At 46.2% G+C, this 27,427-nt stretch overlaps 1 protein-coding gene across 7 annotated transcripts in view; it reads right to left on the reverse strand.

Annotated features, from left to right (window-relative positions):
• Positions 1–3,358: 3,358 nt before the first annotated feature.
• Positions 3,359–27,427, reverse strand: part of Megf11 (multiple EGF like domains 11) — a 211,200-nt gene continuing 187,131 nt past the window's right edge. For 2 of the 7 annotated variants that reach the window (XM_027925884.2, XM_071607327.1), the window contains 10 exons: positions 26,394–26,540; positions 25,922–26,056; positions 21,276–21,404; positions 20,154–20,282; positions 19,540–19,668; positions 18,866–18,994; positions 17,241–17,477; positions 10,020–10,076; positions 4,137–4,343; positions 3,359–3,519 (listed from right to left, as the gene is read on the reverse strand). In XM_027925884.2, coding sequence (XP_027781685.1) covers positions 3,359–3,519; positions 4,137–4,343; positions 10,020–10,076; positions 17,241–17,477; positions 18,866–18,994; positions 19,540–19,668; positions 20,154–20,282; positions 21,276–21,404; positions 25,922–26,056; positions 26,394–26,540 — 1,460 coding nt within the window. Of the gene's footprint in view, positions 3,520–4,065; positions 4,344–9,718; positions 9,809–9,978; positions 10,077–12,612; positions 12,715–13,305; positions 13,373–15,609; positions 15,729–17,240; positions 17,478–18,865; positions 18,995–19,539; positions 19,669–20,153; positions 20,283–21,275; positions 21,405–25,688; positions 25,700–25,921; positions 26,057–26,393; positions 26,541–27,427 lie in introns of those variants that run through there. The other 5 variants (XM_071607325.1, XM_071607328.1, XM_071607326.1 and 2 more) reach the window with 5 other exon arrangements.

Below are 27,427 nucleotides of genomic sequence, written 5' to 3' on the forward strand. Positions count from 1 at the left end.
ACGCCTACCAGGTGCTGGTTGAGCGCTCTACCTCTGAGCCATAACCCCAGCCTCCAGAAAGCTTTTTTTTTTAAAGTTCCTAAAACAGATGCACTCAGAGTAACTGAACTGGATGATCACTTCTACCAGTGGAAACCTTTTTATTGAATTTATATAAATTAGGTAGCCCATAACCTTGCCCTTATTCTATTCCATAGAAGTTCCCCTGTGCCTCTGGTGCTGAGCACAAAACGTGATTGTTGTCTTTGAGTACAAATATTTGGAAACGCAGAGAAACCCTCTACTATGATGTGTATAAGATTTTAACTTATTTTTGACATAAGAATATATTGCTTCTATTCATTACTTTAAATGTAGAGACTCCCTTGTTTAAACAACCTTACTTTATTTTCAAGCATCTATTGAAATAATTTTCACTCTTCCAGGTACATAAAGTGACCACATAAAATGTAGGTTAGTTCTGCCCTTAAACCAAAGTATAGATTATAGACACATTTTCAATTTGCAACACCACAGTAGGCATTCTTGTTAAATTAGTGTGAGAAATTAACTTTATTTTGTACAAGGTACAATCCCTCTGCACAGTGAACAAATATATTACAAATCTGTGGTTTAAAAAAGTATTGCCATTTAATAGTATCTTTTATGCTATTGTACAATAAATTGTTTCTTCCTATTTATTTGAATTGTATGCATATCATTTTATTTGATTGAAAATTGAGTTTCTGAAAAATAATCGAACAGATCTTTCCAAATCACCAATACAATGTACAGTGCACATGCTTAGGCTGACCCTGAACCTATTTGTGACAGTGCTAGACAGAAGTTATTCTAACATTTTCTCTGTAAGATTGAAATGTCTTTTACCAGTGACTCCTAGATATGTGAAGGTGGTGTTGTTACCATAGATTAATCACATCCTCTGCCTTTTCCTTTCTGTATTGCCTGACTTGAGCTGTATTACATTGCCTTAAAAAGTCATAGAATGCTAGAGCTGAAGAGCTGGTAGAGCTCCCTTCCCACTCTGCTTCTTCACTTTTTATGCATGGGGGATAAAGGAGCCCAAACAGGCAAGTAACTTGACAAGAGTAATACAGAAGTCTCAACTCAGTGCTCTAGCCATTTCACCTCCTGCTGGATACACTTGCCAAGGGTGCAGTTTGCAGAAGAGAGGTGAAACTTGAAACTTGAGTGATGCTGCTTATTTGCAGTTTGTCAGGTAGCAGTTATTGCACATGCAGGATAAGGGAAGAAGATAAAACCTGGGATTGAGATGAAGTTTCTCCTTGCTGATTTGACTTTGCCATGCTGCTTCATCTTTGCTTGACAAAGATAATTGAGCACTTTGTGGCCCTAAAATACTGAGGTAAGTCTCATCTATTTTCTTTCTATATATGTATGAGAAATATTTACTTGGGTCTACAAAGTAATTTTCTAGTATTTATATTTTAATAAGGCTTTTTTGGAAAGTAAATTTTCTATTGCTGATCACTCGCTCCCATGCACACATGCAGCATTCATGTAAGTATTATATATTTTCCTCTAACACTAAAATTTGTTTATGTCTTGAGAAGTGGGGGAGGGGGATTTACTCGTTTATTTTCTTGCTTTTGCTGATTATTGCCCAAACTAATGGGTTCTATGGCAGACTTCCAATTTTTATCAAGGGTTTTAGAACTCCCACACAACCTGTAGCCATATTCCAGCTTTGCAGTCATTTAGATCCTTTTCTTTATACCTTTTTTAGAAGTCCTTTTTACTGGTTGTACAGTTTCCAGAGAATGAAGTGGAATAGGGGTGACCATTAGCTACCACAGTTTGCCTTTTCTGTTTTGAATTCTTATAAAGAGGTTCTCTGTAGGGCTTAGAAGCTAGTTCCATTGAAATTATCTGAGCCTTCTTTTACCTACATTCATTATTAATGGAAGATATAGACACATTTGACCACTGGGATCTGGAGCATTAACTCATTGGAACAGATATTTGGCCATCTCAGTAGTTTGTGATTTTAAGGTAGAAGCACTGCATAGCTTCATGTTCTGTTTACTATAAAGTTTTTACATCATATTAAAATTACTTATAGTCCATTCTTTGATCATTTATCTTATTTAGTTCCATCAAAAAGCATAATGTATGTTAAGCAACATAAACTTGCTGTATCCACATTTGTCTAATTTCCTTTTAGATTCTATACTGCAAACTCAAGATTTTTAACTGCTTGAAATCAAGTACTTTTGTGAGTCAAGGAGTGCCAACTAAATTGGGAAAGCCAAATAGCCATTTTTAGGGATACTTAATTTTTTAAAAAATATTTTTAGTTGTAGATGGACACAGATACCTTTATTTATTTTTATGTGGTGTGGAGGTTTGAACCCCTTGCCTCACACATGCTAGGTAAGTGCTCTATCACTAAACTCAACCCCAGCTCAGGATATTTAATTCTCATCAGTCTGTGACTACTTACTTAAAGCATAATCTCACAAAGCATAATGTCAGTGCTCTATTTCACATGGAATAACTTGGGTATTGCATGAACTAAGGCAATATGACAAGGCCAGGACTGACTTGCATTGTTCCAGAACTTTTAGTTGCAAAATTTGGCAAAGCTGGCCTAGAGATCATTGTAGATTGAAAGAGACAACTGCACTTTGGAAACTAAATTTTTTTCTTTTTCTTTCTTTCCGGCCAATTATCACAGGGCCGTAAAGAGAAAGTTAATTTGTGATTTTTAAAGTCTTGTTTTTAAAAATGAAGTTGTCAGCATCAGATTATATACTACTGTAATCATGACTGTTGTGACTTGATGGACCAGACATATATGTACAGGTACTTTAGGAATGGTATTAGAACAGTTCATATCTATGTACTAATTATCTCAGGTAGAAAAACAGATGTTGATGGAAATAGCAGCCAAAAATACAATACATTTCAGGTGCTTTAAAGTAATCCTCTCCCCTCTGCAGTCCCCTTTTCCTCCTAGGAAGGTTTACAAAACCTATTCTACATGCTTTATAAGCATCGTGTTTCAGAATATTAAAAAAAAATTATATATATATATATATATAAATAAATGCTGTATTTAGTTGAGGTTGATGAGTAGTGGTATCTTAAATGTTTTTAAAAAATCTCATAATCCAGGGCATTGGGGCTGGGGTGGGTAGGTGACAGGTTTTGCCTTTGTGAACAGACTTCCTTGAATAGTTACCCCAGTCCCACTTGGAAGCTCTTCTTTAGTTCCAGGTGAACTAATATGCAGCTGGAGTCAATCTGTACCATTATTTCAAGTCAAGGGATTGTCTTCTTTCAGAGAGTCAGAATATTCAGCAGAGAACACTGTAAGAGAGAAGCTTATCCCTCTTTAAGACTGCTTGTCCTGGGAGGGCCCATTGGCAGGACTTTGTCTTACTGGGAGAAGGTCATAATGACCAGGAATATGGCTGTTCCTAGGTAGGTCGTATGGATTCTGGACATAGCTGGAGTTATGACCGCGGCCTTCTTGGACCACACTGACTGTGGGCTCTAAGGAATATAGTGAAAAATGAGTTCAGAGAACAGATTAGCTTTGGTTGTCTTGTTGAGAAGGAAGAGAGTACTATTTAACTTGGCAGGGAGAGGAGCTAGGGGTTTATAAATCTATGACAAATATCTGAGGGTAAGAACTGAGGCTTACTCAAGAGATGGTAAACCTAAGTGAATGTGCTGTCAAGATCCCACTCTCTGGTCAACACCAAGAGACTTGGGATATCCAGAAGTAGGGGTCTTATCAAAGAGCTCAGGAACATAGTTTAAACCGGGAGAAGATAGAAGAGGGCAACTTAGAAACTTGCAGATGTCCATTCTGATTATTTTCTTTTTTAAACTGGGATTTGTATCCACATCAGTTGAAGTGCGTGGACCCATTCCCCATCCCCACTATTTCTGCTTCATATTAGTTCTGGTGTTTTTTTAAAGCAGAGTTACAAGAATTTGATTTCCTGCATTAGAGGGGAGGGCAATATTGGGTTCACTTTGGATTCCTTAAAAAGCAACCAAAGGAAGGGTGTATTGTCAAGACAGGGTGAGTAGAGAGGGTTTGTTTTTACTTGATGCTGTACTATGGCCCTGATTTCACTAAGTTACTTATTTGAGACACCTACCAACTTCATATATATTTTTATTAGATGTCGACAAGGTTGGCACATCTGTGTACGGAGACCCCCTGTGCACAGGCGACTTCATTTCTACATAGCTGCTTTCTGGAAGCTTGCAGGTGAGGATGGGTGGGTCTTTAATTGTGGCATAAGGGTTTTCACTGCTGTTCAAGGAACAGGTACTAGAACTGCACACGGATTCTTTCATGTAATCTGCAAGGCAAGAGAGATTCCTTAGGACAAGCAAGGACATAAGTCGTCATTTAAGAATCAGGAACAGGCTGCAGTTGAGTTTATTGGCCATCAGGAACCTGAGGCTAGAAAAACCTATGATAATTGAAGATTTATTTATTTATTAAATGTCTTAAGGTAGTCTTTTCTGGGTAGGCAGAGTTCTTTCTCAAAGAAACTTACATTTTTGGAGGTTAGGAAAGTATTTGTTTTTAGTAATTAGATACGAATTTATGACACCCATAATACACTTTCACTTACAGTTTTTTTTTTTTAGTTGTAGATGGATACAATACCTTTTTTAAAATTTATTTTTATGTGGTGACAAGGATCAAACCCAGTGCCTCACACATGCTAGGCAAGCGCTCTACCTCTGAGTTACAACCCCAGCCCTCACCCTCATGTATAGTTTTGAGAAGTAATATTTTGCATTTTGTAGAATGAAGGCCCAGAGGTCACAACTAGAAACAGCAGTGCTAAGACTTGAATCCATGCCTTGGCACTCTTGGCCTGTGTGTTTTCTGTAATATCGTTCTGAATTCTTTCTGATGATTAAGAGGCTTCAGTTCAGAAGACGCATAAAGATGTTTTTTAGCATAAGTGTCAGCAATTTAGCAACCTTTAGGTGGTAGACTAGTGGTATCCCTGCCTTTCAGGAGCTCCTGAATACATAGTTGGGTAGATAAGTATAAAAAGAACCTCAGTCTCAAAATAGACTTTGGGAAGTTCCTGTTTTCTAGCAAGCTTGCACTGTATCTTCTAGGGTTGCTTTCTCCAGTTCTCATGAATGCTGAAACCTATTTCAGCAGTATCGTCCTCTGACACTAGAACTAGTGCTGTCTTTCCTGCCACCTCTCAGTTGCCTCATCTCCAAGACTTCAGGGTACGTGAAACTGGCTTCCAGTCATGAAACAAGGGAATTGTAGCTCCACTGGAGGAAGTCACTGAGGTCTCACAGGGAAAGGGGATTTCCTCCTTCAACTGCTACACTATTCCCTTTTTGGTGACGATTTCTCCCTCCTGTAGATCATCACAAGTGAGGTAGGACTTGCCTGGAAAAAAAAGTAGACTATACTATGTAGTCTGACAGCTATGACCCTCATATGGAAGGCTTTGGCAGATGGGGAGTCTAGAAACAAATACTGAGTCATAGGTCCTTGATACTAAAGAGTGATTTAAGAGGACTTTCAGCTCTGAATTTCTATGAAAGATAGCAGGTGATGAAATTCTCTCATAGTCTTTCACTAAAACCCCACAATTTACATTTTAGGTTGCTGTTTATCTATGCTGTCTCTAGCTTGTGAGATTATTGAAAATGTTTAAAGTGAAAGTGATATAACTCAAGGGGTAACTAGATGTGCCTTGGGCCAATGAGAGCAGAGCACTCCATGAGGCAGAAGGTGGTGGGATGTGTGCCACCACAAGTAGTCTTTTCTCAAAACAGGTAATTGGTTGGGATGGGATTATTTTTTCTGTTAATTTATGCATCTGTGCTGCAATTATTTGTTTTCTCAGGTAACATTTCCTCAATCTTGTACAAAAGTACATTCATTCATTTGTTCCTTCAGATGTTTACATTGCTGGATGATACAGGTATTACTGATAGAGTGATAATTATTATTTACTCCTTCCTCTGCCTAACTGCTTATGATGAAATTGAGACTTACAGTGAGGAATTGAGTTCCCCAGGCTCATACTGCTTCAATAGCAGACAAATTGTAGAGTCAGACTCAGTACTTTCTGCAACTAGAAAGGGATGTTTTGCCTTTGTCTTAGATTATGACTTCTTTATAGCATATGACCACAGAGAGAAGGAGAAAACATTCTTACAATATAACAAGTAGTCTCAGGTAGTTTCGGCAAGGATTAAAGAAAGGCTGAATAGGCCCAACAGCTGGTGGAGGATCACTTGGGGAGAGGTGGCTGTGGGTCCTAGATCATGACCTGCCCAATCCCACATACAATTTGCCTCTCAGTAGGTGCTTTGTTTTATTGATACAAAGAATGGTGGTAAATCCAAGAAGCCCAAGATGGCCCATGGGTCCCAGTGTGGATTCTCTACTTAGCCAGCCAATGAGTAAGGCAATATGATTCAGGGCTTTTTATCTGGAAACTGTGTATTATTTAAAGAAAGGTTATCACAGCTGTCTTGGTTGCATATTTTCTAGAATTTGAGGAATAGCAATAGCTCAATTTGTGTGGCACAAATTCCTTTTGACACTTCTCATAGCTTTCTGTGAAGGGGACTGAGCACAAAGGAATGTTACTAATATTTTGAAAACAAGGAAACTGAATCCAGAAAGTTTGTTACATAATGTTTAATGTTAGTAAGTAGTTAAGTTAGGACTCAATCCCTGTCTTCTCTGATAACTGAGCAGGATGTTTTTCCCTCAGGACATCTTGTTATCCAGAGCTCCTGCCCTTATCTCTAAATGTAAGCGATCTGCAGATGCTTTACCTTACTGTGGACAAGGAATACCTTTAAACTGGGGCCAAACCCTGCTGAGAGAAAAAGGCTAAGCTGTAAACTTGATGCCTCCTGTGGGTATCCCACAATCAAGCTATGGTAGTTGGGGAGCCTTGAAATTCAAGCTCAATGCCTAAAAGAGATCAGGTAGCCAGTGGTATCTCCTTCACATTTTTGTTAGAAAGTCAGGGCTGCTTTCAATATTTGGGGAATAAATTGATTGCTTTGGAGCAGGACATATATTTAAATCGATAAAAGAGAAGTTTGGTTTGGTGGGAAGGGATTAGGCTCAGATAGAGGTATCTTCCATTTAAGGGCCAGAGGTCAAGACAAGGGATGTAGAACTGCATGAGGGTAGTGGGGAGAGTATGCATGTGTTGGGTATTACTCCATCTTTGCTGGGAACTAGAGGATGAGGAAGAGCAAGGCAAACTGGAAAACTCTACCTCACAAAGCTACTCTCCAGCTGAGTTACTCACCTGCATGCAAGAAGGGAGGGCAGGGGAAGGGGAAGAATAACCAGTTGCTTAGATACTTCCTCATCTTTTTACAGCCCCACCCCCACCCAGTCCATGCCCTTTGGGTATTTTGGAAAAAAAAAGGGAAGCTTCAGCCAAGGCTACCCAAGCTCTGGGGAGTCACTCCTCTGGGGCCTTGTAATTAGTATCAGAATTGAAGGCTTAGTCTTTATAAGTGACCTGGCATTTGCTCTCATTAACTCTTACCTCTTCCCAAATCACATGTGATCAAGTATCATCACTAGCTTTTGAAGTAAACTAAACATCCTTTTATGAGGAAGCACAAATTCAGAGAGAGGAAATGGCTTTCCAAAGCCACCTTGAGAAGGGGAGAGAGAAAAGCATTTAGCAGTAAAAGTGGTCTCAGCCCCAGGATGAAAGTGGGTGTAGTTCTTCAGTAAGCAACAGGAAAAAGAGTGGGCACAGACCGAATTAAGACTGGGTATGTTGGAACTGGAAAGGGCCTTAGAGGCGGTGCTAGGACAACTCCATTCTTTTGAAAGAGGAAGAACCCAAGATCCAAAACACAGTGCTGTGACCTAGTCGGTACCACACAAGGAAAAGAACCCAAATCTCTCAATTTATAGGCAAGGGCTTTTTTCCATTGCGTTCAGAGAATACATGGATTCTTAGCAGTTCTGATTTCGTTTTGCCCTGTAGTTTTAGGAAATGATTTAATTTGTGGTACAAACTAGTTGTTAATTTGGGGTTTAACCAATAAGGATTTGTTTCATGTCTTTTGTAAGTATTTCTATAAAGTTTTGAACCATGACATTTCATTTTTCTCTTTGTGAATTCTCTTGTTCAGATATGTTGGTCCCTAACACCTGCTGGTACATTTGCCTACACAATTCTTTTGTCTTTAGTTTAAAGGATGATTATAGCCAGAGTAGTGAAACAAAACCTGACTGCCTGCCTGCTAGGGCCTTTCATGCATGCAGAGGCTCAGATGTGTGATTCTATAAAACAGGAATGGAATGGTGCCAAAGCAGAGATACTGCTTTCCTTAGCTTTGTTTTACATTTATGGTTTTGAGTCTAAAAGTAGCTACCTTAATCACAATGCACAGGATGATAAAGGACACAGGAAAGTTGTGCTCTCATTTATTAGCATCTGGGCCTGTCTGAGCTTATTCACATTTGAGTCATGCATATTCTCAGCACTGAAAAGGCCCTTAGAGACCTTTCTGCCCAATCCCCATGTGTATTTCAGAAAACAACTAAAGTCACAGTAATGGAATGGACAGCTGGCTCTCTGTCCTTTCTGTTTTTTTTTTTTCACCCTGAAATGGTGTTTGCTTCCATTTGGATGGTTTTTAAGTCAGAACTTTTAGAAAAATTGCTAGTCATTCTCGCAAGGAAGTAGCCTGGGTCTGACCTCCTGCCCTTAGACAATTCTCTTTGGCTTTGAATATTCTAATGATGATAGTCACTCACCCTTAGTGTTCTCTTTCTCAGAACATGTTACTTACCACCACACCTGCCCCTTGCTCACCCCACTTATAGTAACCATCACCATAAGAGCTGTAGCTCTCACTTGGTTAGGAGATGGTTGTATCTTGGGGCTAAGTCTGAAAGGTCAGAAAAGTAACCTGGGAAATAGGGTCAGTCTAGACCAGTGGTTTCTAAATGGTAGTTGGATAATAAGCTGCTTAAGGATTCCCTGAGGTATCAAAAATGGAGTCTAGGACCCCCTTCATCTACTGCCTCAGAATCTCAGGGAAATGGTATATGAGTACCTGCAGTATTCAACTTAACAGATGATCCTGGTGCAGAGCTAGATTTAGGGTATCCATTGGGACCTTTACTGTCAGTCATTAGCTCTTTCAGTTTAGCTGAGACTCGTCTAAACAGACCTCAGAGACAAAATGACAGCCCCTTTACATTAGTACAGTGATTATAATATGCAAAAACATTTCCCATCTGTGGTTTTATTGGATACTCATGATAACCTTGTTAGATAATAGGAGAGGCATTTGACAAAAGGATACGCATAATTATCCCAACCTTGCAGATGAGGAAACTGAGCCCTGGGGAGCTCACAGTTAATACCAAAGCCCCTTATTTTATATGTTCTGGCATTTAAACCTAGGACTTAGTCCAGGGGCAGGACTTGACCTTTCATTTTTGGCTTCACCCATAGACTTCCTAGAGGGAGTTATCTGTCTTGCATTTCCTATGTGTTAGGGTACTCTTGGGAGCCGAGATCTCTTGAGGTAAAGTGCATACAATATTAGCACTGGGTATCATTTTCATCCCTTATGCCCCAGAAAGGCAGCAGGTGCAGGGTGGCGTTCTTCACCAGCACGACAGGAGGCCTCTGGGGCAGGTAGATTGACTTTATTTCAGATTTTATTATCAATTTAACTCATACTAATTGGTGGGATAATGACGTTCTACATTTCCGAAGACATTTAGTTGGCATCTATATAAAACCCACAAGCGTTTGCTAAGCAGGTGCAACTGAAATCGAAAGATGAATTCATTATTATTATGATTTCTCCTCTTGGGCAGAGCTACCCAGCAGCCCCAGGTCCTGTGGCCTTTTAATTTTTGTTTTAAGGGAGTGGGTTGAGATATGCAGTTTCTCTCAGGCAGAATTCCTGGTCATTTCAGATCTGTACTTTCTCTTGCTAAGCCCTTTGTAATAGGACGTCAGGATTGGATACTCTACCTTTGAAGCCTTTGTCCATAATGTATGTGTTCTGACGTCTATCCATTCCACAAGCACCTGTGTAAAAATACGGGAAGAAAATATGGGGGTGAGGTTTATTTAGACTGCTTATGTTCTTACTCTTTTTATTTCCCTTTCTCCCTTAACCAAAAAATAGTTATTGGTAGAAAATTTTTCTGGGCTTAATCTACCCTGAATCCGTTTGCATGTATAGGAATTCTTAAAAGGCTCGAGGCGTTAAGGTGTGCCACAGCGCCCCCTGGCACACTCGGTCTTCCCTTTAACCTTCACCTCAGGAGAGTGCCTTTTAGGAGGTAATAAAAGGCAGTTCCGATGTCACATGCAGTCACTGTAAGTGAAGTTCCAGGCTCCAAAGGTACAGGATAAGAAGAAGCAGGACCAGTTTTTAGCTTGAGGGAAGGATGTAGGATAATCCAACTCTCCTTTCTGTTGGATTTTGGAATGGGTTGGAGACAGTGTTTCTCATCTCTCTCAGCTCTGGTCTTGCCTATCCTCTCTTGAATCCAAGACTCAATGAGGGGAGCCAGAGGGGGGTACACAGATGGCTGAGGTTCTTGATTAGTCATCTTTATAGGAAGTATAGTAATCCAGAACCATTCTCTCAGTTACCCGTTTTTGGGGGGTGGGCCACTAGTATATAATTGAGATTTATTTTTGAAAAGTATTACTGGTGTTTTTCCAGCTCCAAGAATTTCTTTCTCCCTTTTGCTGTCAGTTTTTTTCCCTAGGTTCCCACAATGCATGGTCCTGATCCCTAGTCAGGCAGGATATAAAGCTTCAGGGACCATGTTTGGGTTATTTTGTCACTGCTGATCTCAGAAAAGAAATGGTCTAGTATTTCTAAGTTGGGACAGTAATAACTCTGGCTCAAAGTTAAAGCCACCCGTCCCCAGCTTTTGCAGACATTATATAAAGCAAGGCATGCAGCAGGTGCTTACTAAAATACAGTGTGACTCCACTTAACTCTTCCCCTGTTTCTGACACTGAAGACCAACCACTGCTGCTCTCTTCCACAGAGTTCACAAGTTGAATTTGCAGGGTTTCATTGCTGTCTAACTGCTGTGTACACATTACTGAGTGATACAGCAGAACCAGACCCAAGTTTTTCTCAAGTTGGCCATTCTTCTAAAAGGCCTACAAGCTGTGCCCTGCAGAAACAAGACTGCACTAGTCTCGATATCAGTATCTAGTATCAGACTAGCACTTTGTACCAGACAAGAGATTTCTTTGCCCTGACTTAAGGAGGGTGGTTAGGCTGTTAATTTTTTTTCTTTTTTTTTATAGAACAGAGCCCCAAAGAGTGGCAGAGACTTGCTTAAGACCATACCAGCAAGTGAGAAGTTGAGTTGCAACTAGGGCCCAGATATCCCCAACTGTTCTCTACCATTGACCACCAACTAGCCTGCCTGAATGTAAGCTGCCAAATGACAATATGTGGTGCTTGGCTATGCCCTGACATGAGCCCAGAGGATGCTCTCATGTGGAAAGAGATATAAGGTGGTGGTGGCATGTGTATTGGCAGGGAGGCGTAGTTGGTAGGGTTATTGAGTGTCCTAGCTACTGTCCGGGATACCCATAGTCAAAAACACAGCATCTGTGGCTGGGATTGTGGCTCAGTGGCAGGACGCTTGCCTCACATGTGTGAGGCACTGGGTTCGGTCCTTAACACCATATAAAAATTCAAAACAAAACACAGCATCTGGGTATGGGTATAGAGTACTTGCTGCCTATGCGGGGTCAATAGGTGGATGAATTGAGAACTTTTGCTCTTTCTAGTGCTACGGGACCCAGGACCTTCAGAAGTTGGTAGAGCTGCTTGATATCCCTTGAGCTCCTGAAGCCCCCTGGAACTGAGGTTGGGCCCAGAGTTGTCCAGTGTCTTATGGCCCTGCCCCAGGGTGCCCTAGAAACCAGTCTGTGAAGACACAGTGACTAGAGAAGATATTTTCTGGTCATTAATTTTATTCATTCCTTTGATACCTACTTCTATAACTCCTATCCCCATGCTCCTATTTTAGGACTTGCCACATTTCCTTTTTGCACCTCTCCCAAGCCACCAGGTTCAAGCTTAATATATGAATACAGAGGGCGTTGGTTGACAGATCCTCCCTTAGTTTCCCCAGATTTCTGCTCTGCAACCCTACCCAGTGATCTGGGAATGCTTAAATTTGCCCTTGGTGAGTCTGGGGTCTCTAGGGGACTTTTGGCTTTTTGGTCAGAGAACAAACTCTGTTACCTGCACTAATAGGGACTGGAGAATTCCAAAGGTGTCACCATCCCCAAGCCATTTTCCATTTCCCAAGGGTTGCATTTTATGGGCTACAGGGAGTGCAGTTATATTGAGTCCCTTCCACCTAAAGCAACCCAGGTTTGTCCACATCTACTGGCCATGATAGAACAGATTCAGACAGATTGCCTTCTTAGGGCTGGGCATTGGATTGGCATTGGGAAGGAGGGGAAGGTTCAGCAACAAGACTTCTGGGGCCATAGGAGTGGCTGAGGTAGGGATGGGGAGTAGATCAGGGGCTGGGTCTGGTCTGAGAGGGTGGAGGGTAGGTCTGGGGCATCTGACCTGGCGAGTGTGGCTCAGCGTGGTGGCTGAGGTGTCTAAGTTCAATGTAGAAGTCCTCGGGCGGGTACTTGGCCTCCAGGGCACTGATCTGGAAATGGGAGTCTAGTGAGAGGAATGACAGGGAGGAGCCATTATTTCTGGGGCCTGGTGTGGTAGGAAGAGGGGGTGGGAAGTATCTGAGGAGGCAAGGGTCAGGGTGGAGCAGCCTAGAAGGAATCAAGGCCTCAATGTGTAAAGTCCAAAGGGGCCAGGGCTGATGGAGCAGGGTATCTGCTAGAGAGCCAAGGCCATCTGCCTTGTTTCCCCCATACCTCCCACCTCCACCCCATACAGGGCACAGGGAGGAAGCCCTTGAAAGGAGTACTTTGGGAGGGCCTGGGTCAGACAAAAGTCCTTATCCCAGACGGTGAGCAGACCTTTTGCTTCCATCTAGAATCCCCATATTCCAGCCCTACCTGTCTTCCTTTGTGGTCCCAAGGGTCATTAGCCACCCACTCCCTATCATCTTTTACAGAAATTAAGGGAGTCCTGGGCTTCATTTGCTTGGGTTTCTCCCTGCTCCCATTCTCCCTGGGGCAAACCGTGCTCAAGACTTACAACCTTCTCCCTTTGAGCTGGGTTAGGGCCCTCTCAACATGGAAGAAGAAAACGGTGGATCATGATGAGGGGAACCAGACTGAAACCACTACTGACCTAACACGTTCACATAGCTGTAGGGGGTCCAGCCTGCTGTGTCTCTGTCAAGGGACTTGTTACTGAGCTGTTTGGAGAGTAGGAAAGCCAGTTAATACCTAGTTCCCCTGGGTTCCCTCCCCAGCCGTCACTTGGTTCCACCTCAGCACACCCACTCCTGTGATGATTTTGGACACGGAGGGGAGGGAAGTACTAGATGAGAACCAAAATAGGGGCTTGAGTCACCATATTGTGGCTGAGGCCAATGGGAACAGAACATCCCTCGTCCACACTGTCAGGTTGAAGTTATAGGATTCCCAGGCTCTTGTGGCAAGGGAGAGGGCAGGAGCAGGGCCTCCCAATGGCCAAGAAGGCTTGAAGCAAGTGAGCCTCTTTCAGGGGTGGGGCTAAGCTGCACGAAAGGGGCTCTGGAAGTGCCTCAACTGTAACATGAGGCCATTGCCACCACAGAGGTAGGTGTCAAAGCTGCCCACAGTGTTTGCCACCTGACCTGGGACGCATGATAGTCTCCCTTTCATATGACCAAGGGAAAGCCTCAGGGCAGGAAGTCTGGAGGCTTATGTTCAATTCTCCCTACACCTCACAGCCACCCTTCATAAAAGGCAAGCATGTTATCCTCATTTCACACACACGGGGACCTGAGTTCTGGCTTTGAGCTTTGCTTGAGGACACACAAGGAGTCAGTGACAGAGCTGAGTCTAGAACTCTGACCTCAGCTCCCAGTCCGGTATCCTTTTTGATGTTGCCATAGCTTGTTGCTTCTGCTATATTCCTTTCTGCCACATTGAGGGGTCCTTGATCATGTAGAAGCACTCTGGGGTGAGGTGAGGTGAGCCAGAGAGTCAGAATACCCAGTAGGGTGCTCCGCAGTAACTTTGGCCCCTTACTGAAAGGTGCGTCCCTGTAAATTGAGACCAAGAATGCCATTGTCTTTCATTTCTAGTGTCTTTTGCCTCTAGCCTGCTGCAGCCTTGGTAATGTGGTCTTCTACTGGGAAACTCCAAATTTTCTTAAGATCCCAGCCACTCAAGTCTAAAGGTAAAGCTGGGAACAGAGGTCTGAACAAAAGGGACACACACACAAAGTGGCCAGTGCTAGTGGACTATGTGTGGGGTTGATGGCCACAGACTTTACAAGGGGGCCTCCAGGTACCCCACATGCAGCACTCCTGTTCATAGGAAAACAGGCTGGGAGGGGTTAGAGGATGGTGCCTTGACTGGTTGCTTGAGGCTGTACAGAGTCTTTGTTAGCATTGCTGTGGGGTTTAGGCTTCAGTACTCCCAAGTCTGTGGACTGGTGGTTTTTCTCCAGGGGGCAGACAAGGAGGGTGGAATTCCTAGAGCTCCAAGTCAGTGGCCTGGAATATGAAAGCTATGCTCCTGGCCCAGAATGGATGTTATAGGAAGCCAGGAGTCCTGGAACTGCTCATTCCTCAAAATGGCTCTGCTGGTGTGTGTGTGTGTGTATGTATGTATATGTGTACATGTATGTGTGGGCACATACATAGGTGTCAGGAGGTTTGTAGCATGAACCCATTACTCCTTGTCCTTGGGTCTATTTGTCCTCATTCTCTCTCCCAGTGCCTGGTCACATACTAGCACATTAAGGGGGCACACTACTATTATCTATAAACAGATATACTGAGACAGCCCTGCCCAAAGGCCTGTGACTAAGATCATCTTGCTGTGCCATCAACCAGGGTTTTGCTGGGAGCTGTCAGGGAAGGCCCCATCCAGGAGAGTGCACAATCTTCCCAACTCCCTGTCGAAGTGGACACTGGCTATGGCTGATGTTTGAGTTACACATCTCTTGTGTTGGTTCAGATTGCAACAAATGGTGTGTACTGATGACACAGTATGTTCAAGTTCAAAAGACATTGAGTGGTTGAGTAATGGTATATTGTGCTGGTTACACACATTGTATTGCTAACATTCTGTAATGATTTGTGGTAGGTAGTATAGTGTTTTGATTACGTGTTGATGTTGGCAAAGGTGTCTAAATGGAATATACATGGTTATATGTAACAAGAAAGCTACATATGATGATTAAATGACTTGATACCAATTGGTTCCACACAAGGTGCAGGGGTATGTTACATAGAGAGAGATGCTGTAGGTTGGTTACATGTGATGCCTGCTGGTTACAGTACACTTGGCTCCACATACATGCTCTCATTACATGATTCTGTGTTTACATGTACCATGAATCCCAAGCCTGCTCTTAATGAATTAGTTCCATGTGGGCAGAGGTGAAGGCTAAATGAGAGAACAGTGGATGGGGGCTGGGGATTTAGGGGCCCGGTACCTTGGTGGGGCTGTTCCTGTCCAGAGTGCTGGCCTGGCTGGTGGCAGGCCCCCCGCACGCCAGTGCGTGGTAGCTGGAATTGGAAAAGCACTGGGCATGGCTGCTACTTTGAGACAAATCTGGGAAGAGAACAAGGTGCCATATTCCATCACATACCTCCCCCTGGCATTAGACACCCCCAAAAGTAATGCTTGGGTTGGGCAGACTTGAGAGTGCCCTGCAAAGTGACCAGTTCCCCCTCTCCCAGCTTCCTGGCACCCACTACCCTATGGAAATCTGGAGAGCCTGTTTTGCTGCCTCCCTCATGCCAGCCCTTCTGCAGCATGCAGAATGCAAGTCAGGCTCACCAGTGTGTAGAGGGTGGTACTCAGCTGGAGCCTGTTGAGGAATGTTGGCCCTGATGGCCTCACTTGTCCCTGGGTTGCTATTTAGGATGGGGCCAACCTTTTCCTGCCTACCCCTAGGGTCAGACTCCATACAGAGAATCCCACTCCTCTTGACCCCAGCCCTTCTCTCTTGAGGATTCCATGACCTTTCCATAGAGCTGGGGAATACCAGAGGAACGGTATGAGAAAACCCAGCCAGCCTTACTCATTATGGTCAAAGAAGAAAACACCCAAATCTCTGTGGGTTTGGGCATTCATCAGAGGCTGTTGACATTGGCTGAAGCATGTAGGCTAGGAGCTCTTTGAAGGCAGGGGGCTGCACCTGGGCCACCTGTCTATCCTGAAGCCCCTAGCATTGAGCTGGCAAACAGCAGGTGACACAGTAGGAATGGCTAAAGATCTGGATTCTCTTAAGTACAAAATACGGGAGGCTGGAGGTCTGCCATAAACTGTGGAGGCAGCTGCAGTGAGCTGTCCTGTGCTCACCCAGGCAGGCCCAGCCTCTCCTGACCCAGGGTTATGAGCATGTTTTCAGAGCATTTTGGCTTCTACTGTTAAGCTAAATATGAAGCAAAAAGCCTTATCTCCAAGGCGACAGTCCAGGTTAAGGGGAGAGAGAGAATCTGGCCCAGGATCACCATACATACACCCGACTTGGACTCCCAGGGAGAATGCCCATTGGAGGTGTCACCATATCTGTGAACAGACTGGGCTCTGACGTGCCTGTAAGAGGGACATTGGCCAAACTTTCAGATGTCTCCCAAGTCAGGTGCCACCCTCTTCTACTGGAATAATAGGGCCCTCCTGCCTCAGGGAAGGTTGGCCTGAGGCCATCACCAGGAAAAATGAAATGGACAGAGCCTGGGCACTAGAGCCTAAGGCCTAGCCTCCTGCAAGGCAGAGGCATGGGGCTGGGGAGACATTCTTTTGGAGAGCTTAGGAAAGCTACTGCTTAGTATAGGTACCCCCTGGGTGAAGCTTAGGATGGGGAACCTGTGGGGAAATAGGACCAGGAAATACCAACCGTAGCTGCTCAGAGTTGGGGATCCAGGAAATGACAACGCTTAGAGCTCCATGGACCTTTTCAAGTAGGCTCTCACTTCCCACCCCCATCTGGAGGTGACCACACCCAGACCCAGCCACCAGCCCTGCAGGCACAACCGTCTTCATTAAACCTGGGTGTCTGCAAGGATGCTGTGCAGTTCCTCCTGATTGAAGAGGGAATACCCAGGGCATAGCCCTTACCTGAGAGGGAGTAGTCAGTGCTGGTCATTCTCATGGCAGGTGTGTAGGAGACACGGGGAGCCAGGTCCCGCCCCTTCTCTTTCTGTCGCCGCCTGCGCCAGGCAAACAAGCCCAGCAGTACCACGATGAGGAACAACAGGAGGACAATGCCTGTGACAGCACCCACTGAGTGCCGCTCTGCACCCAGAGCTGGACTGATCTTGGTGTAGGGATTCAGCTCTTCCATCATGAGGGCAGCTGTGGGCAGAGGAAGAGCCTGAGCTGGTCCGGCTTGCTCTTCAGATCTCCCAGACTCCTTTAAGCCCTCTAGTGGTAGAAGACCTGGTACTGGAATTGGTCCTTTTCAATCCCTGTGTGACCCACCCCCCACGGAGCCTCAGTTTCTTCAACCTCCTAAAAGGCAATGGAGTCCAGGGTCATGACAAGGAGCAAATGTAACTCTGGTTGTGAAACAAAATAACGTTTATTGAGTATTTTGTTCTGTCACAAAAATGAGTTAGAGTTACTTAATCTTTGTGGCAGCCCAATAAAAAGGGATTATTCTCATCCCTTTCTACTGATGAAAAATTGAATCACCAGAAGGTGAGGTAACTTGCCCAAGATCACACACCCAGTAATTGGCAGCCAGGAAGAACTGGAGTCAGCTCCTTTCCCTGCTCACCAGCTTTGTGACACAGCTTGCAGTTGGTTCACTCGTGACATAGAGACAATAACCCCACCTTCCCAGGGGAGTTGTGAGCACCCAGTGATAGACTGGCAATGAAAACTGGGAGTGCTGCACCTGTGTGCCTAGATTACTGCTCACAAGGTGCCTCTTGATTATACGTGAGGCTTGCCCCCACTCTGTGCTGATGCTCAGTCTGGGGGACCATCCTGCCACCCAGCAGCATCTAGACCCTTCCTTGGCTGCCGGCTGCTAATGAACAGAGCCGGCCAACATTACCAGGGAGTAAATGTGCTGCATTATTCTCCATGATATATCCCCAGACGACAGTGGAAACATGGCTTCTGACCCCTTTTCTGTAATGCAGGTCATTGAGAGCCCATTCTCCTCCCCCATCTCCTAAACCAACATCCATATAATCCCTCACAGGTTGGTAGCACTTTATAAAAGGTTTTATGTACACACACCCTGTGTGGAGTGCTCACATGTGCTAGGTGTTTTCCTGAGTCCTTTGCTCAGTGTCTCAATTGATCCTGGCAGCTGCACCATAAGGTCACCTGACTGTATAGAGCTGGAGCCAAGGTAGAGCCCCTTGGCCTCCAGAGGAATCTTGTGTCATGGGGCAAGACAAGTCTCTTCCCACTTTGCATGTGGCATAACAGGCCCAGCAAAAACAAATGACCTACCCAAGGACACCTGGCAGGTAATGGCAAAACTAGAACTTGGCAGATATTCTGACTTGGTTGCCTCTCCATAACACTGGCTTGTGGTTACTCTTGCTTGATTCATGTGAAATTTGCCAAGGATGAGCAGGGGGAAATGGAGTCTGCCTACAGGTGTCTGCCTCCACTCTCTTCCCAAATGTTAGTCGAGGGAAGTATCCTTTAAAAATACCAGCTAGTCCAGCTAGAACTCCATGGAGACTCCACAGTGCCCACACACCCTATCACCTGTGCATTACCTTGGTCACACCTGATTCCTTTGAATCCAGGGCTGCAATAACAGGTGCCAGTGACGTGGTCACAGGTGGCATTGTTCATACACTCACAGAGCTGCTGACACCCATAGCCAAAGGTTCCCGGGGCACATCCTGTGTGGCATGAAAAATGTGGGTAGACAGTGAGATGCAGCCATTCCCCAACCCTCCCATTCCACGGAGGGTTACCTACAGCAACAGGCCAGTTCTGTCTCGTGTGGTGTGAAGCCTTTTTAACCGAGGCTCCCATTGTGTTTTGTTTAGATATTGGAGGTAGACAGAGCACTTATAGCCCAGAATGGTGGGATATGGGGCAGAGGAGAAGAGGGCAGGACCCACTCACCCATACTTCTTCCATGTGCCAGGCCCTGAGCTGGGTGCCACAGGGACTTAAACAAAACAAGAAGATCCTGCCTTTCTCTAGTCCCTTATATACTCCTTATATACACAGCCCTTGCTGTGCCCTCAGTTCCCTCCCCAGGAAACTCTTTAAGCACTAGAGTAGACATAGCCCTTGGTTTTTTCCTTAGGAATTACCCCAAAAACCCGAGCAGGGGGTGCAGAATCTTGAATGAATGGACCTTCAAGGGGGACACTGCCCCTTTAGGAGGCTGAGGCCTGGCACCCAACACCCAGGATCAGGAGTTGGGGCAACTTACTCTGCTCACAGTGCTGCCCAGTGAAGCCTGTGCGGCAGGTGCACTTGCCGCTGATGTGATCACAGCTGGCGCCATTCTGACACTGGCAAACGCGCCCACAATCTTTCCCAAAAAATGCTGCTGGGCAACCTGGAGAAACAAGATCTCTGGTCACAGGAGTTTCTGCAGAGTCAGGACAACTGTGGAGGTGCAGCTGGGACCAGACCTGTCTCAGTCTCCTCTTTCATGGAGCATAGGATAAAGACTAGTGAGACCCTGGACCAGTGCCGTCTCCACACTTTCTACCCTCTTGCTGAAGGGGTAGAAATGGGACTGGGTGGTCCTTCCTTCAAAGGGGTCTTGGAATCAGAGGCCAGACTCAGATCTCTTTGTTGTATGCCATAGGCTGTTCCTCTCCATTGTCCAAGGAGGGCTTGGTCTTTGTGATTGCTGGGGTATCTTAGATCCCTGACCTTCCAGAACTTTGGGCCTGTGAACCCTGAGTCCAATAAGACCCTGGGGCCAGCTTCTTCCCTCCCTCTGTTCAGGCCTGGACTATGCTCACGGTGGCCAGTAGGCTGCAGCATGGGATTGGGAGTGGCTGGGAGGCTGGGAGGCCAGGAGGTGGGGCTTACGCTGTGTGCAGAAGAGTCCGGTCCAGCCCGGAGTGCAGTGGCAGGCCCCATCCTCAGCGCTGCAGCTGGCCCCGTTGTGGCAGCTGCATGTGTGGAAGCAGGCAGAGCCCCAGAACCCAGGTGGGCAAGCTGGGGGGTGGGTGGGATGCAGAGGGTGAGGGCAAGGCAGAGAGGGGCAGATGGAAAGGGAGAGGAAGGGGAGCACATGTCAGAGCCAAGATGCCAGGATAGAGCCATTTCTTGGCTTTCAGGGGCTTGATGCACTGTTCCCAGATTTCCTCAACTCACTTCTTAGCCTAGTCGCCCAGGATTTTCACTGGACCCCGATTCTCTGGCCACTCTCCTAGTCTTCAGTGACTACTGAGCAAGGCTCAGAGGGCTCCTGTACACTCCCTCTCCAGGGGCTGCCTGATTTGGAGCATGTGAATAAATACTGGGGCTTATATGAATATACTGTGTACACTAGCTTTCCCATGAGAGTGGGGATTTTCCCAGGGCAGGGACTATCTCTCCTTTTAGCTGGTGAGCTGAGGAAGGAGCCCAAGTTGCCTAAAGAGAATGGAATTCCCTCAGGCCACACCATCTTACTGGGACCTCTTATGACTACTGGCTTGGTCTCCCCCATCAGAGGAGGAGCTCCACAGGGCTGGGGCCAGGTCTCTGTCCTTAGATTGGGGGCCCCCTGGAGAGGGGATGCTACCTTTGAATCAGACTAGGTGCACCTTACATGAATGGCCTCTATAAGGCCCTATCCAGGCTTAGGATGCCCAGGACACCACACTGGGCACACAGAAGGCCTGCATTCCTCCCAAGGTGACTGCTTTGGTCTTGCCTACTTCCCAAACTCCAGCATGCCATCCAAACTCAGGGGCTGCTCCTCACACAGGTGCTAATGGAGTATCAATTCTCAAAATTAATAGCATTCATGGTACTGTCAACAATATCTTTAATAACAGGAGTTAAAATATCCTTGGTCAGTCCTGGTGATTTTTCCTGTGGACTAGAGAGCTGAATGGGGATTTTGTTCCTGAGTGGAGGTGCCAGGGCAGAGAGGTTCTTGGCAATGAAGGAAGTTTCAGGGACTGACCCTAGATGGGGGTATTCCCATGGGGAGCAGCTTACCTTGTGAGCAGTCCTTGCCAATCCATCCAGGAAAACACTGGCAGGAGCCATCGATGGGGCTGCAGGTCCCATTGTTGGCACAGGAGCAGAGCTGGGCACAGTCCTGCCCAAAGTGCCCTCCAGCACATACTGTGGGCACAGGGTAGCCTGGCACCTGTCCTGACTCTCATACCCCTAAAGCCACCACCCACAGCTACACCCCCAGAGGGTCCTGGGCCACAGCCACAACCATCCTGGGGACTTGGATCTGGATGGCACCCTTATCACCCTTCTCTGTTTGCATATAAGTGTGTTTCCATCTTCAGAAGGCTCTATTATGATCTTTTTTGATAGGAACAGGCTGAGGCCCACAGAGGTGGAATCACTCGACTTAGGTCTCACAGATAGGAAGTGGTGAGGCTGGGCTTTACTCCTGTGGACTCTCAGTCCAGTGCTCCCTATCCTGTTCCCCAGCCTACAGCTTTGCATCACCACACATGCTCGTATCACCAATCCCCTAGCCACAGGATGAGGATGCTTATAGCTGGAAGGAGAGGGACCAATGCAATGTGGCAGGTCTGTCTGTAGTTTGTCTGCTGGAGGACTGGCCCTGCTGTCTGTCCCTGTCCATCTGTCCTCTAACCTGTTCCTCAAGCCTCAGCCTAGTGTCCTCTGGTCCCCAAAGGCCCTGTTCTCCCCTGCACTCCATGGCATTTCTACTTTGTCACCTATAGAGTTTTGGCCATAGCCCCTTCTGGAGGAGTCACTCCTTGATCTTGGAGGAAGGACAGGTTTCCTCAATCAGACTGTAAGCTCTTTAGGACCAGGTCTAAGTATTAATTGGGTACCTGCCTATCTCTGGTTTCCTGCAGTCCACCCCCTGACCCTACTTCTCAAGCACAACTCTCTTCATGGCCTCCCTATGCTCTGCTCACACAGCTTCAACGGCGCCCCATTGTCCCAGAAAAAAATCTCTGGGGTCTTGGAGTCCAGCACTAACTATCTCACCTGGCTTGTCCTGGATTACTCCCATCTTTCCCACATTGTACTTTTCAAACGCACCTAGGCCTTTCTCTGGATCTTTGCTGAAGCCGTTCCCTTTCCCCTGACCCTTGTGTCCAGCTGTGGACATCCTACCCTGCCTTAGAAGATTCATCTTAAATGTACCTCTTCCATGATTCCTGTGTTACTAGTAGACTGCTAGTTGTTCCTCAATACTAAGTCTCTTCCTTTGAACTAGAATCTTGAGTTTTGGTTGCGCTGTGGCCACCTGGAATAAAGACTTCATTCCTTGGACTCCTGAACAGCTAGGTGTTGCCATGAGACTGTAGTCTGGCCCATGGTAAGCTCTGAAGAATAAAGAACCTGGACTCTGACATCTCTCTCTGTAAGCTGCCCTAACATTCCCCATTGGCCTGCTTGTAGATCTTTTCATTTTTTAAAAAATACATGAAGGAAATAATGCTTATTATTTTTAAGCCACTTATTTTGGATTTTATGAGGCTTACATCTGAACTCAATCCTAATGGATTCACTCCTCTTCTCTGTTCTGGGTGGCTATGACCTTGTTTCAGTTTCCAGGTAGTTTCTTCCCTAGTCTTCTATGAGACTTGTGAGCCTGTTTCAGGTCAGGCCTGGGCCCCATCCATATCTGTGTTCCCTACAAAGCCTGGAAAGACAGGTGATCACGACACAATGGGCGAATGTATGGAAATAAACTGACCATACCTTTCCCCCCACTTGCCTCCCAAGTCCTGCTGGGAAAGGCTGAGCTCAGAATTTCCTCCTCTGAATTAGGCTTTGAGGGCAGGGAACATGGCTCTGGTGCTTTACTGTATCTGAGTGTCCAGCACAGACCCTGATGTCCAGTACACTCTTAGGAAATGTTCCAAAATGCCCAAAATCATTCTTGGGAGCAGTGATCTTCCAGAGGACCTTACTGGGATTGACCCCTATCCCTTTAAGCTCTTCTCGGTTTAGCATGCTCCTCCCAAAGCCCAGTCCCAGCAGCCTGTCCAAAAAGAGGCTTCCTTGCCTTCCTTGGGAGGGCAGCTCCTGAATCCTGAGGCCCTCAGTTGGCTGAAACACACGGAGAATCAAGGACTTGAAGGCAAGTAGCTTCCTGGGTTAGGTCTCGCAAACCCTGGCCTGGTATTTCCTCCTTCCCACCACACTGCTTTATGTTGCCAGCCCTTCCTCAGTCAGATTGTGAGCATCTGGTGGCAGGGATCTGCATTCCCTCTGCCTCCCCTGGACATGGTTAGTGGTTGGGACACAATGAAGGCAGAATTGGTGGCCAGACTCTCCAGTCCAAAGCCCTGGGTTTGGGTCCTAGTTTTATTCTATGTTCAACAAAAATACATATGGTATTAATATACACCACTGTTCAAAGTGCTTCACAAATATTAGTTCACTTAACCTTGGCATGTTTTCATTATTAGGTATTCTCATCATTCCCATATTATTAACTCCACTTTGCAGATGAGGAAACTTAAGCAACTTTCCCAAGGTCACACAGCTAGGAAGTTCTACTGCTTGTTGATTAAGTACTTTTGAGCAAACCACATCACCCCTCTGGGTCTCCATTTCCTCATCTTTGAAATGGGGATGAGAAGGCTCAGCTGTAGGCAGGCTGGCTGATCCCGGGCCCTGTGCTTCCCCTGGCAAACCCCTGTCCAGGCAGGTCTACTGCCAGAAGGCAGACACACGTCCCACCTGTGTGCAGTTCCACCTCCACCTTCAGCTTCCTTAAGAGCAAGTCACCTAGACTCTTCTTCCCTGTCTCAAGGAGGTGCTCTATTTGGAGAATCTGCATCCAGCCCTGGTTCTTTGGGGTGCCCAAGTAGCTTCACTCCCCTATCCCCCAAACAACTCTGAACTTCTCTAACAAGACAGTCTTTGAAGTCTTTCTCACACGCATATGGCAACATGTTTGCCCACAGAGCTGCTAATGTGACCATCTAATACGTTAATTGGTTGACTTCTTAGTTGAATCAAGAGTAAGGGTGCTGGAGAGAAGGGGGGCTGGTGGAAAGAAAACATCTGGTTATATTTAATCTATGTTTAATGATTCTGCAGAAGCAGTGTCTGTAATTTGTAACTCGCTGGAAAGCCAGTCATTAGAAAGTGTCAGTTCAATTTTTTACAAGGTTTGAGGCTTAACCAGGGCAGTTGCCATTAATAGCAAACTCTATTAGATCTGTATGTGGAAAATACTCATTAGGCCAGTGGGCGATAAATCAGACAATGCAGGATGCGGGAGTTACTCCTCAGCGGGTTAGGTCCTAATTTAGACCAGACCTATCTGTATTGACGGCTGGGTCTTCTATGCTTAATAAGTAAACCTCAACATGTCAGGTGATGATTGAACTGTCCTAGGAGGGTTGCAAGCAAATGAAACTGTCACATATGTTTCCCTGGGGCCCAAACTTCTCATGACCTCAAAGCATCATGGAGTAAACTTTCCACTCATACATATTAACGGCCCGCAGACTTAAATAGCCCAGCTCAGCAGTGATTATTCATCAAAAGAATGGGTTCCCCTGGGAGGTGGTGAACTCTCAGTCAAGAGAAGTATTTAAACCGAGGCCAGATGAGATTCTTGCCTGGGTGACCTTGAAGTTGCTTTTAGCTCTAAGTTTACATTATCCTAAGATCCTTTAACTCCTTATGGGTTAGAGTGCAAATTCTGCCAGGTGGGGTTCAGGATTGCATTCAGAGCTCTTCTGAAGGCCCCAGCCTACCTTCCCAGCCCCTTTTCCCAGCTGTAGCTTCCACCTCCTTCAGCCATTCCCTACTGCTGGGTGATAGCAGGTCCAGGCCTCTCTTCTTTGCCTAGGCAGTTTCTGCCACCAGGGTGCCTCTCTTCCTTCACAGACTAAAAGCCCAGCTAAGTCCTGCATAGTGCACGGAGCGTCCTCCAGATCCACACTGCCTTTGCCTAAGTCCCAAGCAAGGAATGGTGTGTTCTGGAGCCTAGCGCCTACCTTTTCTCTGGTTGTTCATGTGGAGGAAGTTTGTGAGTGGTGTTAAACCATTGGTACTTTGAAATCAACCATGGTGACACCTGCAAGTGTCACAAAGTGAGGCATTTCCCTACAGATAACTAGTATAGTAGCACAGCAAAGCAAGTAGGCTCTCCACTCCCGTGGAGTGCAGTGGCCCTGGAGTTGATGTTGTGAAGGGTTTTGAGGCTGATAGGAAAGCGTGTGGAGAGGGACTGGCAATGCCCCCCCGCCCCAGCTCACGGGAGAAGGACTGCGGCTTTCCTATCTGCAGCCAATGCCAGAACTGACCCCCGTGCTCTCCCGGAGTCCTCTGCCTTTTACCACTGGGCAATCTGCATCATCAGTCTAAGTCTGCGATGGATCTTTTCTATGCTTATTTCATCTTTCATCCCCTTGGTGTGGGTGTTGGAGCCAGAAGTTGTTTCTGTCACTCGCTAGCTGGGAGACCACAGACTAGTCATTTCACCTCTTTAAGCCTGTTCCTTCAAATGCAGGATGACTTTGTCTCATGCCATGCAGTGCTCGGTTATCGGAATTGAGCCCTGAAGAGGGAAGGAGCTGCCATCACAGAATAGGAGCAGAACCCCAAGCCCTCTCTTTTCTGTCTCTTCCCTCCCAGGACCTGCTCCCTGTCCTGTGCCTTCCCCTTAGAGACAGTACCTTGGTTGCAGAGGGCTCCGGAGAATCCTGGGAGGCACTCACAGAGGCCACTGATGTGGTGGCAGGGCCCACTGCTGTGCACGCAGAGGGGACAAGGCTGGGTGCAGCCGTGGCCATAGAATCCAGGGGGGCAGACTAAGGGTGAAGGGAAGACAGTGGTCAGTAGCCCCAGGGGCCTCAGAAAGCTTGGCCACCCCTCCCATCCCATATTATAGTGAAGAGAGGCTCCTCAGAAAGGCAGGAAAGCTGCATCTTCCCCACACCTGGAACGGCCCGTCCCTTCTTGGAGGGAGGAACTGTGGTCTGGTCCTGTTTTTAACCAAGGAGCTAGGCTGGCCCTGAATTGGGGACAGAACAGTCAGTGCAGGGAGAGAGGGGACCAAAGGGAGGGGAAAGAAGGGGATTGACTCCAAGAGCCCAGCCTCCATCAGGTGGTACCAACTGGGTCTCTGGGGCCAGGGTGCAACCTTACTTCTCTGGCATAAGGGTCCTCGGAAGCCAGGCGCGCACTCGCAGCTCCCGTCCTCTGGAGAGCAGGAGCCCCCGTTCTCGCAGCTGCAGGAGACGGAGCAGTTGGGACCCCAGCGACCGGGTGGACATGTGCTGTCACAGCGGATGCCTGTGGGTCAGAGGCAGACTGCAGTCAGTGGTAGAGGGGTGAGGGTAGAGGAAAGAATGGAGGGGTGGACAACGCAGTATGAAGAGGCAGAGGCAAGCACAGTGCTATCGGGGGTGTGGAGAAGAAGCCCAGCAGAGTATAGCTGGTCATGGAGAGCTTCCAGGAAGAGGTGAGGCCCCAACAGACTTCCAAAAGTCTAGGAAGAATTGATCAGGGAGAGGAAACCAGGCTTGCAAAGAGCAGGACAAAGCACCACACCTTGAGAGAACTTACACAGAGCACAAAGTGACTGAACCAGAAAGTTTTAAAGAGGGCATAGCAGGAGATGATGTTGTGAAACTTAAGAAGGGACCAGATGATGAAGAGCTGCCTCCATCTTTGACACCTTAGCTGGCATCAAGAATAGGTCCAAGAGAAACCAGCTCTGGGCAAGTGAGTGCCTTCGTGGGGGCGCTGGGGCTGGAGCTGAGCTACTTGCCCACCAGTGTTAGCCGGTCATTCCTGGGTTCCAGCCAACCAACCCAGGCAGGGGCTCTGGGTGGGTGAGGTCTTTTCATATTCTCTTGACCATAGTCCTCAGTATAGTATATATTTTATAACATATTATATACATACATCTAAAAGAAACCAACTATTTTTTTAAATGCTAGTTGTAACCCAAAAAATTGATTTAATGACCTTCATTTGACAAATAGCAGCCTATGGGGGAGTAGATAAAATACCTTAATAGGAAAGAAAGCCCTCTGCAGTTTTTTAAAGCTTAGGTAGAGGAAGTCTGTGCTGCAGTGATTTCAGCCTGAAGGCAAAGATGGAATTTTAAATGCCTGAGGCTGGATGCTCAGCTCTGGGGTGGGGTTTCCTCACTGGCGGGAGGCTTTGGCTGACAG

This window comes from Marmota flaviventris, chromosome 2, assembly GCF_047511675.1.
Source record: "Marmota flaviventris isolate mMarFla1 chromosome 2, mMarFla1.hap1, whole genome shotgun sequence".
Lineage (NCBI taxonomy): Eukaryota > Metazoa > Chordata > Mammalia > Rodentia > Sciuridae > Marmota > Marmota flaviventris.